Source organism: Macrobrachium rosenbergii, chromosome 7 (assembly GCF_040412425.1).
Source record: "Macrobrachium rosenbergii isolate ZJJX-2024 chromosome 7, ASM4041242v1, whole genome shotgun sequence".
Classification (NCBI taxonomy): Eukaryota; Metazoa; Arthropoda; class Malacostraca; order Decapoda; family Palaemonidae; genus Macrobrachium; species Macrobrachium rosenbergii.
In genome coordinates, this window is record NC_089747.1 from 25,338,031 (window position 1) to 25,352,500 (window position 14,470).

Sequence of the window (14,470 nt, forward strand, 5' to 3'; positions counted from 1 at the left end):
AATTTACGTAATTTTTACGGCCCTGCAAACCAAGATTACACGTAACCTGTCACTTGAAGCCAAAAGTTAACCTCAAGACAGACGTTAATTAGCCAAAGGTCGCCAGTTAAGGGTTATTAACCTTAACAAAGAATATTTGAGATGAATTTGATTTTAAACGCAAGCGGTTCTTCCAAACATTCGACGACGAGGCATACAAAAGCATCGAGATTTAACCTGATTTGCTTACCTAAATCCTAGGTATTTTACTGGAATAATGGGGTTGAAGCTAACAATAAAATAATTAGGCTTAATCTAGACTTTGTAAACACATATACCCTAAGTGGTGGCTGAAGGAAGAAAACAAAGAAAAATGTGAAATACAGAAAAGTACTAGTCAATCGACGAAGTTTCAACAAGAATCGGACTTACCGTGAATGTCGAAGTCGCTGCGCAAAGCGAGGACCTCAGGAGTCGTATTCTGGCAGTCTTCCCAATTCACTAATTAAGATAGACGTAGGAGGAAAAGTAATAAAGAATAAAGAATATCGTTCGGGCACGCACGCAGCGTCACCCTGGTTCCGTGACCGCTGGAATCTCTCTGCCGACCCGACCTCGCTTCGTTCTTCCAGAGGAGGGTTTATACCGCCCCGGGCAATCCGACCTTGACAAAGGCATCGTCGAATGCATAGAATAAAGCTTAAGGGCCACCATAACTAGGGGTCATTGAGCGTAAACCCTCTCTGAGGCTTAGGTCCCTAATGCCCTAACATATTTTGTTTACAAACTTTCCAGCCTATGGGGTTAAATGCCTAAATGCTACCTATCGTGGGACAAAGCAATTTCCCTGTCTCAGTCAGGCTGATATTTCTAACCCTAAATGTTCGAGGGCGAACAGCGTAAATATTTATAAAAATATATATACATATATATATTTGTACAGAAATCCACACACACACAAACACACACACACACACACACACACATATATATATAGGCTATATATATATTATACATATATATGTAATATATATACCATATATATATATTATATATATATACATACCATATATATTATATATATATATATACATATATATATATATATATATATATATATATATATATATATATATATATATATATATATATATATATATATATACATATATATATATATATATATATATATATATATATATATATATATATATACATATACAGTATAAATATAAATATATAGATAGATAGATAGATAGATAGATAAAAGGGTCCATAAAACACTATTTGAACGTTGCAACCATATGTTTTGAGCACTTCCTTCTGCGCCCATGTTCACTGGTAAAATATGGACACATGACATGTTACAAGAATATATATACAAAGCATATGTAGGTATGGCAGTTAAACATCATCTCCCCATATTTCACCAGTGAACAGGGGCACAGGAGGCAGTGCTCAATATATATGGCTGCAACATTCAAATAGTGTTTTATAGGCCTTTTCATCTTCATATTACAGTATACTGTTGTACTACAGTAAAATATATTCATATTATATACTTTGCACTGATAAACATATATAAAAAATCTATAATTATATATTATATATATAATACATATACATATATATATATGTATATATTATATATATATATATTTTATATATAATATATATACATATATATATGTATATTTTATATATAATATATATACATATATATATGTATATATTATATATAATATATATATATATATAATTATAGATTTTTTTTATATATATTTATCAGCGCAAAGTTTTTCATAACAAAAATTCATTAATATATGTTATCAATATAATGTTTTCTCCATAACCTATATAAAAAAGTATATGCAACCTATATAAAATGGTAGGCTATATGCTATCAGTGCGAAATTTTTTTCATAAATTTTATCAAAATAAATACCCTAATGAGGTTAGGCCAGGACATGGTATTCTCGGAAAGGTTTGTTCCCATCATTTTACACTCACCCTGAAGTTTTCTTCATAACCTATAAAAATACATGCTATCAGTATAAATTTCTTTCACAACCTATATGCGCTACCACTGTACATGTTTCCCGTTCAGATATCGGAGAGGCAAATAGACAAACAACTGGAAGGATAAAGTAAACAAACGCTGAACAACCAAGCCTACACAAGTCCCTAGTCAGACAGCAACTCATTGTGGTAAAATCAAGCTTTGTGGTCTTATATGATTATCATAATATTATGAAAATCAGCAAGTCACTAATCACTAACTTGAATATCACTATTATAGGAAAACAAACCCTTACCTAGATATGGGCGTTCTGGCGTTGTTGCTATCCCAGGCGAGACAATTCCGTTTGCCTTCGTCCCTCTCTTGTAACAAACTTACGAGACACAATCGTTCAAATTTCTCCCGCATAAGGGTGGCACTTCTCTTGCTTATGGCAATGGAATTCCGTGAATGCACGACACAGTTAGAAAATCCGAAAAGAAAATACGTCACAAAGCACTACTATACTGGTTGAACCATTGCCACACACAAATCGAAATGGTTTATTGGTATTGGTAAAAACCCGAAGTTCTGCTTGGAATCGTTACATACTTATATAATTTCATATTTCCTAAAATACGCAGTAAAAATATGCCAAGAACTATAGAATATTATATGTATACTAGCTGGCATAGTACATCTGTGATACGACTATGACGAGTTCAAAATATAGAGATACATAGATATATATTTACTTTGATTTGATATTTTTTTAGAGAACGAAACTAACAGCTCTATCGTAGAAAATGGGTAGCTTTAGTAGGACACTGAAGTAAATTTCTCACTTTTTACGTCAAGAATTGGCAAGTCATGCACACATTGTACGACAATTTGTCACTCAATGTCGCATACAGGGCGATATCGAGATACATAGATACATATTTACTCTGATGTTACATTTTCTGAGAGAAATAGCCAGTTTTTATCGTATATAATGTGTATATTAGTAGGAAAGTGAAGTATATTTCTCACTTCCACCTAAAGAGCCATACAGAAATTTTGCCACAATTTTTTGCTCAGTGGCGCTCAAATTCAGTATACGAAAATGTAAAAAAAAAAACACTTAAAAATTTTTTTAGCAATAATATTTCGGGATATGTTTATTTAGACATATACCAGTCCAAAACTAAACAACTAAAAAACGATAATTCCTCGAAATTCGGTGGACAGCGCGCCCCTTAATCTATTTCAGGCCTTTTTTTACTTCCAAAAATTATATATATATATATATATATATATATATATATATATATATATATATATATATATACAGATAGATAGATAGATAGATAAATAGATAGATATGCTTAAAAATCACAATAGATGCACGTGACTCCAGTATATAAGTCCCGAAGATGTGTGAATAAGCACGGGAAAGCCCTTGGTACTGAACTTCTGCCTGTCATTTGCCCGTAGTATTCGTATATATATATATATATATATATATATATATATATATATATATATATATATATGAATGACTGTTTCAGGATTCCAAAGCTTCATTCGTTATCTGTGGAATGCAAAGCACAGTGAGTGGCTAAATTCAAATTCAGCCGATCAAAAGGACCGGTCTGATCTTAAGTTCTGTATATCCTCCAATTTTGTCCAGCTAATTGAGGAACCCATGCATATTTCTGGTAACAGATTAGACCTCATATTCACAGATGTTCCAGCTATAGTCAAATCCAAGGTCTGTGAATATATAGGCACTTCTGATCATTGCGCCATTGAAATGGACATATCTGTCAATCAGTATATTCCCAATTCCACCACTGGACGAAAGGTCTGGCTGAAATCTAGAGCCAATTAGGACAGCGTTACTGAAGATTGTCAGGCACTTAATATTTCAGATACTGTATTAGGTCCAGATCCCAAGGAGAAGTTAAAACAAATGCTGATGGCTATTTTAATAAGGTATATCCCTCGAAAGGTCACCAAATTCAGGACAAATGACCAGCCTTGGTGTGATGGTACATGTAGACGAGCTTACCATGACAAACAGACCAAATTCAGAAAATCGTTCAAATGAAAATTACACCATTTTGGTTTAGTCTCGCTGTGCTGCGAATAGAACTTACCATACAGCCGAGAGAAATTACAATAATTCCTTGAAGAGGAAACCGGAAGGAATTACTCAGCCTCATCTGTCGAGGACCAAATTGGCATCATCTATCTTGGGGTCAGGCACGCTTTCCATTCCACCACCACCACTATAATATATATATATATATATATATATATATATATATATATATATATATATATATATATATATATATATATATGCGTGTGTGTGTGTGTGCATTCAGAAATAGGTAAAGACAAAAACTAGAGAGGCAAGTAATTAGGTATGTACAATAATCAATGCTAGGACGTTGGTGGCATGGCAAATTTTACTTCGTATACCTTGCCTCAAGCAATCTCTCTCTCTCTCTCTCTCTCTCTCTCTCTCTCTCTCTCTCTCTCTCTCTCTGCTAGTCAATACTGCGATTTCTGGCAATGGATTCTGCAAGAGCCTCAGCTTCCTCCGGGTAGAGATCTTTCAGGCGCTCGTGGTAATGCCTCAGGAACCTCTGCAGCGGAGACTCGGCAGCGGCTGCGGCAGCTCGGCGTTCGTAGATCCTTCTCATCATTTTCCGCTGTGGAGTAAAAAAAGGAGCAGACTGTCAGATCGGATTGGCCATATGTGGTGACTTCCTTTTTTATTTGAAATATCTTTTTTTTTTAGATGATATATTCATTTGTTCTTAGCATTCGATTCCATTCTGCAATATTTCATATAACAGATTGACTGGATGAGAAGTTCAAATCGATTTCCAGTCGGTGAGTCGAAAGTGTGATAAGGGTTACTTTTCTAGAAATGAGCTTTATCTTTAGACTAGAGGGACTCATGCTGTTACTTCAGCACCTACCAGTCTCACACTAATCTGCACAGTAGGTCGTTATGATAGTGACAGAAAATTGTTATAGGCGTATTTACTTGAAAAGTTAGATATTTTTTAGAAAATTGTTCACTGCAACGAATGATTGAAATCAGAATTATATGCATATATTGAAAATATAACTCGCTTCGTGAAAGCAAGTGAAGTCCATCACATTACAATACTGAATTTATCATCATATCTTTTTCGGGAGACAACATGCACGGGCGACAATATGAAGGCTGAAATTGCATATAAGAATTAAACGACACGTGTAATTTCACTTTTTACTTGAATATTATGATAAAGACGATTAGATATGAATGGACAGTGATGAAACTACGGTAGTTCATTTATAATGAATAACTGGGCAACAGAAATCAAATCATTCATTATTAATGGACTGAAATTGTACTGATTATAATTAGTAGTGTAATGTGATGGACTTCAATTGCTTTCATTAAGCGAGTTGTTTTTAATGTATGCATATAATTCTGATTTCAATCATTCGTTGCAGTGAACAATTTTCCAAAAAATATCTAACGTTTCAAGTGAATACGCCTATATCAATTTTCTGTCACTAGTATAACGACCTACTGTGCAGATTAAGTGTGAGAATGGTAGGCACCGAAATAACAGTACGAGTCCCTTTAGGCTAAAGATAACGCCCTTTCTAGAAAAGCAATCTTTATCACACTTTCGATTCACCGACTGGAAATCGATTTGAACTTCTCATCCAATCAATCTGTTGTATGAAATATTGCAAAATGGAATCAAATGCTAAGGACGAATGAATATATTATCTAAAAAAGAAGATATTTCAAAAAGATATTTCTTAGAATTCGGTGGATTATTTGAAAGAGACCAATACGTAAGTGGTTAGCCGAAAAATCAATACAGTTTAAATAAGCTTTGTTATGGAATTATACTATGAAACTTATCTATCGTAAGCATAATTTTCAAGAATCATGAACAAGCACGATGTATTCAGAAGAAATATATTGGTAGTGGAATTCACATAATCAGGAGTGACATTTCATTATCTCATGACCAATTCAATGATTAAAGAAACACCTTTTCAATGGGAAGACAAACCCAGATCTGAGAAGTTCAAATAACTTTGGATTATTTGCGAGATTACTGTGTAGTACATGCCATAGGAAGTATTGTAAATTTCAATCGGCATATATGCATATCCAATTATATATATATATATATATATATATATATATATATATATATATATATATATATATATATATATGTATGTATACATATACTGTATATATATATTTTTTGTCCAATTTTTTTTATTTATCAAAAATCTCTAACAGTAAACTAAGAGTGAAAATGCTAAAATCCATCCATTTAAAATGAGCCTTGCATTTGCAGTCTTATCCTCAGTCATGTAACGGACATGAATGCATGGAAACACCCTATTTATACAAAACTGAGAGTCAAAAAGATATGTGACAACCACTCAAAATGTAAGGCTGGCGACTATCTGGAAAATGTGTTCAGAATATAGGTGGGAATTTTACAATGGGCGTTGACCAGCTGACCAACAGGACTGGTAATCGGAGTCAGCTAAAAGTTTGTTTCTTGTGGGCTTACTGTAGATACCAAAGTGTAGGGAGGTTAAATAAAATATTGCTTTAGAAGTTCACCGAGAGCTTATCTGTTCTATTTTAAAGGGTTTGTAATAGGAAGGGGCACCCAGTGTTAGTTTTATAATATGTGGTATATTCCCTAGCAATGAGATTCTCTCCCCTGAAGCACAACCCGTGGTGGCCCCTTAAGTCTCATTTTATCAGGCAATCTTGCAGATATAAGGTGAGATGCTTCAACGGATGATTCCTCATCAGTTCTCTTTTCAAGGCTATGTGACTTTAGACCTGGCTAGTCCATCAAGGTTCAGCCGGCAGAGGACGGTGTAGTTCTTCAGAATGAGAACCTTTGTTTTCCTTGGCTAATAGTATACAGCAGCTTTTAGTTCCTTTGACCTACCATTGTTCTGGTTATATGTCATTCTTTCAAGTTTTTTCCACTCTTTTGTTATCAAGGCTGATATCCAGTGGTCGTACGGCAACTATCAAATTCCTTGCAGGCACCGGCCCATCTGCTGCATTAAAGACAGTGCAGCAGATGTGTGCACAGGTGTTGGTCTCTGAAATTGTGAAAGGACCTGCTGCCACAACTGTAACAATGCCATATACCAGCGAATCTGTGTCATCACCATGGACTACCCTTTTATGGTTATTGTTATTATCACTGACCAAGTTGCAACATTATTTGGAAAATCAGGATGACACAAAAAAAAGGCTCCATCACAAATGAAGATAAATAGTACAGCAATTAAAACTAAGAAATAAGACTTACTGGTGCATGCTCAATAGAAATGCATTTGCACCTAAGAAAATCACTCCTAAATTTGGATTGCTCTTTAACAATTTTTTCATGGGATGCACTGAAGGGGCAGCAGATGGAATTACAAACTCGGTGGTATATGAGGGCTAAAAACTCTGGCCAGTTCCTCAGCAGTGCCTAACAAATCACTGCAGATATATCAACAACACATTTGTGAAAATATTCGAAAATGAAACTCTTTTACAACTCAAGAAAATCTTCAAAGAGAGTTGTGGTTTGTGCTTCACCGCATAGAATCACTGATTCCCAGGCTTTTTTTTTTTTTTTTAGATTTATTCAGTACGGCAAAACAGATTTACAAGCGTCAATGTATGTGAAGCTTACATACTCGTGGCACTGCCTTAGCAGTGCCAGTGAGTGCTTCTCACATTGCCTCAAGACAACAACTAGTACACACATCCAGTCCGTCCTCTCCCACTGAAGTAGCTGGGTAACTGGCTACGAGGTATGTAACAGAGTTGCCAAACAATCTGTAGATATGTATTGGCCTTTCCAACAGGATGGTTAAGAGGACCACTTGAGAAATTGAAAATGAATGATATAGCAACCAGAACAGTGTTCTAATTAACAACAGTAACATGGTGACTTTCTATAAAAATGAAATGGCAATGGTACATATACCAGACCGGAAAATTATAGAAAAAGCATCCAGCCCACTGCTAACATGAAGACAATAAAACCTGTTGTTTGCTGTCACTCAAGAAAATACTATCCCTCTCTGAAGAACAACCTGGCTGAACACCAAAGGGACAAGCCTGTTATAAAGGCATGTTCGTCACAGTGTGGCTGCAGGCTGCACCAGGTCTTATATAACTAGATGACAAGGGCTTGCCTTCCAAGGCATCTCACCTACCATCTCCAAGACAAACCCATAAAATGATGTTACAATGACCTATATAGAGAAAAATCCTAGTTCCTGGCAAGGAAATCATAGACGGCTTCACCTTATTAGAAGTCCTTTATGTCAAAGATAAAAGACCTTCCAATGGACCCTCAGCACAAGGCATTTCACACCTCTACACTTCGGCATCTACGACACCTGACACGCAACGAAGACTTTTCCCTAACGACCCAACCTCCCCTCCCAGCAATTGGTTAACACTTTCTGTAAAGTGTTATCCAACTCTACCTCAACTTTCAATGCACACATTCTGTTTTCTGTCTTAAGCTATTCCCCAACCTTGAATCTTGATTAGTTGCCACCTACTTCCTTGGCCATGTAGTCTTGCAGATATTTAAAGTAACTTTTACTGCATAGTAATCAGGGATTAAGTGAATAATTAACCAAAAATATTAAATTTGAAATATACTATACTCTAGAAAGCAGATATGATCGTTTTAAATTGTGTAAAAGAGAAGGACCAAAAAGAGAGAGAGAGAGAGAGAGAGAGAGAGAGAGAGAGAGAGAGAGAGAGAGAGAGAGAGAGAGAGAGAGAGAGAGAGAGATGAGCGCAACTTACCTGGAGCATCTGAAGCTTTAAGATATCAGGAGAGGATACCTCCTCTTCTTCTTCCTCCTCACCCTCTTCATCTTCTGCTTCTTCTTCTTCTTCCTTAGCTAAAATGAAGATCAAATGTGTATGGCTTTATGTATGGTTACACAGTATACTATAGTATTTCAAATTATGGAACAAGCTGGAAACCAGTTTTTTACCTGTGATATATAAAATCACAATACAGGCTACATTATCAGTTTCTTAATTAATCAGAAATATATCTACGTTACAACTGTGGTTAAATATGGCATTAAAATAGAGATTTTAACTGCCACAGCAGCCTCATCACATATATAACGGAATTTCATAAAAAAAAATACATTTTAAAAATTTGACCTGGTAGCTGATGTTGCAGACATCAGAGAAAGGCAAAGACTGACTAATTTTAATTATATGAATAAAAAATGCAACCACATAGTCTGAGACATCGCATTTCCATTCACACGCTTTATTAAAAGCAGATCAAACCTGGTCATGAAATCTCTGTACTCCAGGCATCCCATGTATGACTTACCTTTACATTAATGACCCCATGTTGCAACCTGGTAGACAATATGCTTCCCAGCCATGTCATACCTAACAACAACCACCCATTGATAGACTAATTACAGAGCTTGGCTATTGCTTGCTTTGTCTTGAAAGCTCATAGTTATCATCCAAATCAGTAGAAAAACCATGGTACTTGCACTAAACCTCTGGCAACTAACTTACTAAATACATCCAAGCTTGGCAAATCATAGTCACTAATGGTCTAAATATAGTACCTAAATACTCACTGGCCCTTCCTTTAAAGTATTAAACATTGCTTCTACAGCGTGGTAGATATAAAACTCATTTCTATTGTCACACCATGGCGACTAAAGGATTAAATAGGGAAGAATCTACAGTTCAGAAACAATCACATAGAGATCAAAGTCGTCAGACAAAACTGTAAAATATGAATGCAGTAAATCACCAATTTCTGACATTGATGGACATTACTGTTACTGAAAGACCAATACTGGTGTTTTGCAGAGGTAGAAAGACAACAAGAAATTACCGAAATTGAAATTTCTGAAACAAAACCTGGAGTCAATGATTCAGAGTTTCAGAGATATATTTGCGAAGTGACAAGTACACAAAAGAAAACTGAGCTTTTTCTGCCTTCAGGAGAGCAGAAATTCAGTTCCTCCTCAAGAATATGTTGAGCTCGGCAAAAAAGGCAAACCCCAACACTCTTCCACTACATCACAAGCTGGATGAACACAGAGAGAAGATCACAAGCCAACTTTTGCCAGACGAGTCCTTGACCTCCTCAACACACCACTGGGGAATATATCAGTAAGGGCATCCTACAATGAGCTCAAGTCCAACCTCACACTACCAGAGCTCAATGCAGAAGGCAAGCCACGGAAGGGCAGCCTCATGAGGGAGACTTGGCTGTGCAGTCTCCCTATTAAAATCTGCACCGCTAGTCCAAACAACAAAGGTACAGTCGTGGCTGACTAGATCCGTAAATTATCACTATCAATATTTGTTACTGGTTTTACCGTTTTTTTGTCACCAGTGTTTGTATTTTCATACAAAACAAGAATGGATGCAATGGGTTTTTGGTAATATTAATTTTCATAATTAGGGTATATAAATGGATACTTTGAAAGAGATAATTGAAAACTTTTTCTCAAAAATAGTGATTCAAGATATTCGGACAACTTTTCTTTTACAATAAATATAAACATTTTTAGTTATTATAATCAGAGTCACTGATTATTTAACACTCAAGATGTGTGATCTTAAAAAGCATAAAGCATCTACTGTTTTTGAGAATCATCAAAAATTAATTTTCGAACCAAAGTAGCCTGCAGGAGAAAAGGCTCTTTCAAGTTCCACGCTGGTTGCTCTTATTGTTAATCAGCCCTGGTAAAGCTTTTACAAGCACCCAGGCTGCTTTCACATTGCTTTAAACAGCTTCATTTCTGTTGCTAAACCAAATCTAGGAAAGAGAAAAAGCTCAGTTTTCTTATGTGTACTTGTCACCTCACAAAGATATCTCTGAAACTCTGAATCATTGACTCCAGGTTTTGTTTCAGAAATTTCAATTTCGGTAATTTCTTGTTGTCTTTCTACCTCTGCAAAACACCAGTATTGGTCTTTCAGTAACAGTAATGTCCATCAGTGTCAGAAATTGGTAATTACCATGAATAAATTACCGGTTTTCAAACCCTACGGTGGACTTCCTGAAGTAGGCAGAGAAGTTGCTGAGGCAACACATAGCCATCTCCACCTGTAAGACCAGGGACGATCTTTACAACAATGATTATTACAGACAAGCAAAAGCCGTACACAGACGTCAAGACAAACTGTGGGTAAAAGGATGCCCCAAGTCACTTGTATGCCCTAGGCCACCCATACTGCACATCTATCAACATAAATTTTAAAAAGAAAACAGGAACTGTGCCCCAGCTGAAGCTGGACAAAAAACCACCAGGGCAGCCTCCCAAGGAAGGAAAGGTGGCCACCATGACACCTTTGGTTGCCTACTCTTCTAGGTTTTATCACTGACAGTGCTGCTGGCAAGAAGTTCCTGGTGGCTAAAAGAGCCTGAAGGTTAATAATACCAGCATCAAAAGTCAACTGCCAGTGACTGCCCAACACCCAACTGTGACTTATGGCTACCAACAGCCCACCCATAGAATCCTATAGCACTGAAACCTTGTCCCCCACCTGATAGAAAGGAAATACTGGTGGGAATTTATTACTGCTGACATCCAAGCCCCCTACTCAGTGCTGATTTCCTCAGGTACTACTGGATGGTCATGGATATCACCCACTGCCACCTTGTTGACAAATTCACCTTCCAAATGACATAACTCTCCACGACGACCAAACAGCCACCAATCTTGTTACCAAGGAGCACTGACCTACATCACCTCCTGCCATATCTCAACTGCAGGTCTACCAGTCCACTTTAAGTTGAGCTGCCTGTGGCACAGGTGAAACTATTCGTTGCTAAAAAGGCCTTCAGAAATATGGAGGGATGGACCTTTGCCAGAGGTCTGCCAAAATGATCAAGGAACTCACTGGGGTACCTGGTGAATTCTTCCCTGCTCTCGAAGCCAGGCTATTAGACAAAGAACTGGAAAGACCACAAATAGTCATCAGAAGATTATGACCATACATCCAAAAGCACAACGACTTCAAAGAGACATTCACTCTAAACCAAAAAAGAACATCTCATTTCATATTTATCCGAAATGCTGCCCAGAAGACCCACCCTGCCTTACAGAAGCCCAAACCCAGTCATCGAGAGGAAAAACAAAACCTTTAAATTACTCATGCATAACAGCATGGACTTCGTATCAGTGGTCAGGTTCAGACTGCCTATATATATATATATATATATATATATATATATATATATATATATATATATACAAACATATATATATATATATATATATATATATATATATATATATATATATATATATATATATGTATATATATATCCAGGCATTATAACATGGTGAAGTTTGGTTGATTCTTACCACAACTGAGGCAACATCGAGTTATTTTACATATTTCTTGATGGCTGACTGGATAAAATCACTGTTCATACATCAGCCGTATAGAAAAAGAGGTTCCAATGCTAATGAAGGTAGGAGACCTTATCATAAATAATACACGAGTTATGTTATTTCAAGGATAAAGTGAAATTGATATCGATAGGGTTAATATAATATATATATATATATATATATATATATATATATATATATATATATATATATATATATATATATATATATATATATATATATATATATTAAGCTGGTATTCGGATAAGTAACGATCAAAGATGTTTAGAAGTACTCAGCGCGTAAGCCACAAGAGATCATTCATAAGGACAGGAACATCATACATGTAATTATTAATATCATCATGAGATCCTAGCCTACAATCAAAAGGGCTAAACCAACTGTCGCTAAAGCGTCTTTGTGGAAGAAGACTAACAATTGCAAAGTTGAAATGAACTAATATTATTAATGACGATGATGAAAAGGGAAGATAAACAGAGAACTGTCAGTAAAAGAAAGACGTAAATTAATGGTCCAATTTAAAAGTTTGATTTATATATAACGATGAAAAAAATGCAAGCAAGCATTTCAAAGATTAATTGAGAGCAAATAGAACCGACCTAACCGAAGAAGTTCAAGGAAGATGGAGAGAAAACTGAGAAAATGCCATCTGCAAACAATAACAACACAATATGATACCTTTGGAAGTCGGGACTAATCCCTTTCCCGGAAGTGTGAAAGGCTTGAGAACGGCAGCTGAACGATCGAATCTCCCCAAGTTTCCCCAGTCGTCGCTGAGCACATCGACTGTTGACGTTTCCTGGACGCTGCTTTCAAGCCTGTTACAAAAACACTAAGCCCTTAGCTGGAAGGTGAATTGTTTCAACAAGACCATCCATCCATACATACATACATACATACATACATACATACATACACACACACACTCACATACATATATATATATATATATATATATATATATATATATATATATATATATATATATATATATGCAAGATACATACATATGTTTATATGTATGTATGTATATATATATATATATATATATATATATATATATATATATATATATATACAGAGAGAGAGAGAGAGAGAGAGAGAGATTTATCCAAATATATATATATATGTGTATATATATATATATATATATATATATATATATATATATATATATATATATATATATATGAACGCATACATGTATTTAAGTGTGTGTGTGTGTGTAATTTGCATATGCATTAAAAAATAAAGTTTACATTTTCAAAAATGTATGACAACTTATGAATATGAGATACGAGTACATAACAAGAAACAATGGGAAATATTACTAAATATCATCACAACGAGAAGCAGCCGTAAATAAATTTCGAAGGAATGGCGAAAAGGAAATAACGACGAAGTTATGAAATATCTGTACATTAGTGAATGAAATATCCAGGCTCAAATAACTGAAATTAACGTAAGTGTGAATAAAAGTAATGAAATGGGAAGTATCAACATCAGCCATAAGTAAAATATGTTGTGGGGAATGCATAAACATCAGTTTACCTGAATCAGTCACATGAAAGTCAGAATAAAATTGCTGTTACGTTGCCAAGAAAACATTTAATACATTTATTGTAACAATAATTTCCGTTTACCTCTCGAGCACTTCCGGAGATATCTGGGGTGCAGGGGCATCGTCTGGCGGGGGGTCAGGGAGCGTTGTCTCCACCCAGCGACTCCAGGGGACACGGACTTCTGTCTGGCAGACTCCCTCGACTACCTGGACCACTGCCTGGATAAAAGCAACTTTACCTAGTACAGCTGTGCTCTTAAGTGATACGACATGATTGCATAGGATTTCGTTCAAAATTCACAAATGGCAACTTAACGTGCTCTATAATTATCTATTATTTCAATGGGAAAACACGATTATTTCATACAATAAGGCCATAATATGTTTCATAAGAGTGAAATCTGTCATATATTTCAAAACTGTAAGAAAATATCACGTGTAGCCAA

General features: G+C 35.6%; 1 protein-coding gene across 1 annotated transcript in view; it reads right to left on the reverse strand.

Moving 5' to 3' along the window:
• Positions 1-4,331: 4,331 nt before the first annotated feature.
• LOC136840517 (uncharacterized) overlaps positions 4,332-14,470 on the reverse strand; it is a 17,518-nt gene continuing 7,379 nt past the window's right edge. Inside the window, exons 3-6 of the mRNA XM_067107170.1 lie at positions 14,107-14,243; positions 13,142-13,281; positions 8,850-8,947; positions 4,332-4,680 (exon numbers count right to left, since the gene is read on the reverse strand). Coding sequence (XP_066963271.1) covers positions 4,516-4,680; positions 8,850-8,947; positions 13,142-13,281; positions 14,107-14,243 — 540 coding nt within the window. The 3' untranslated portion in view covers positions 4,332-4,515. The remainder of the gene's footprint in view (positions 4,681-8,849; positions 8,948-13,141; positions 13,282-14,106; positions 14,244-14,470) is intronic.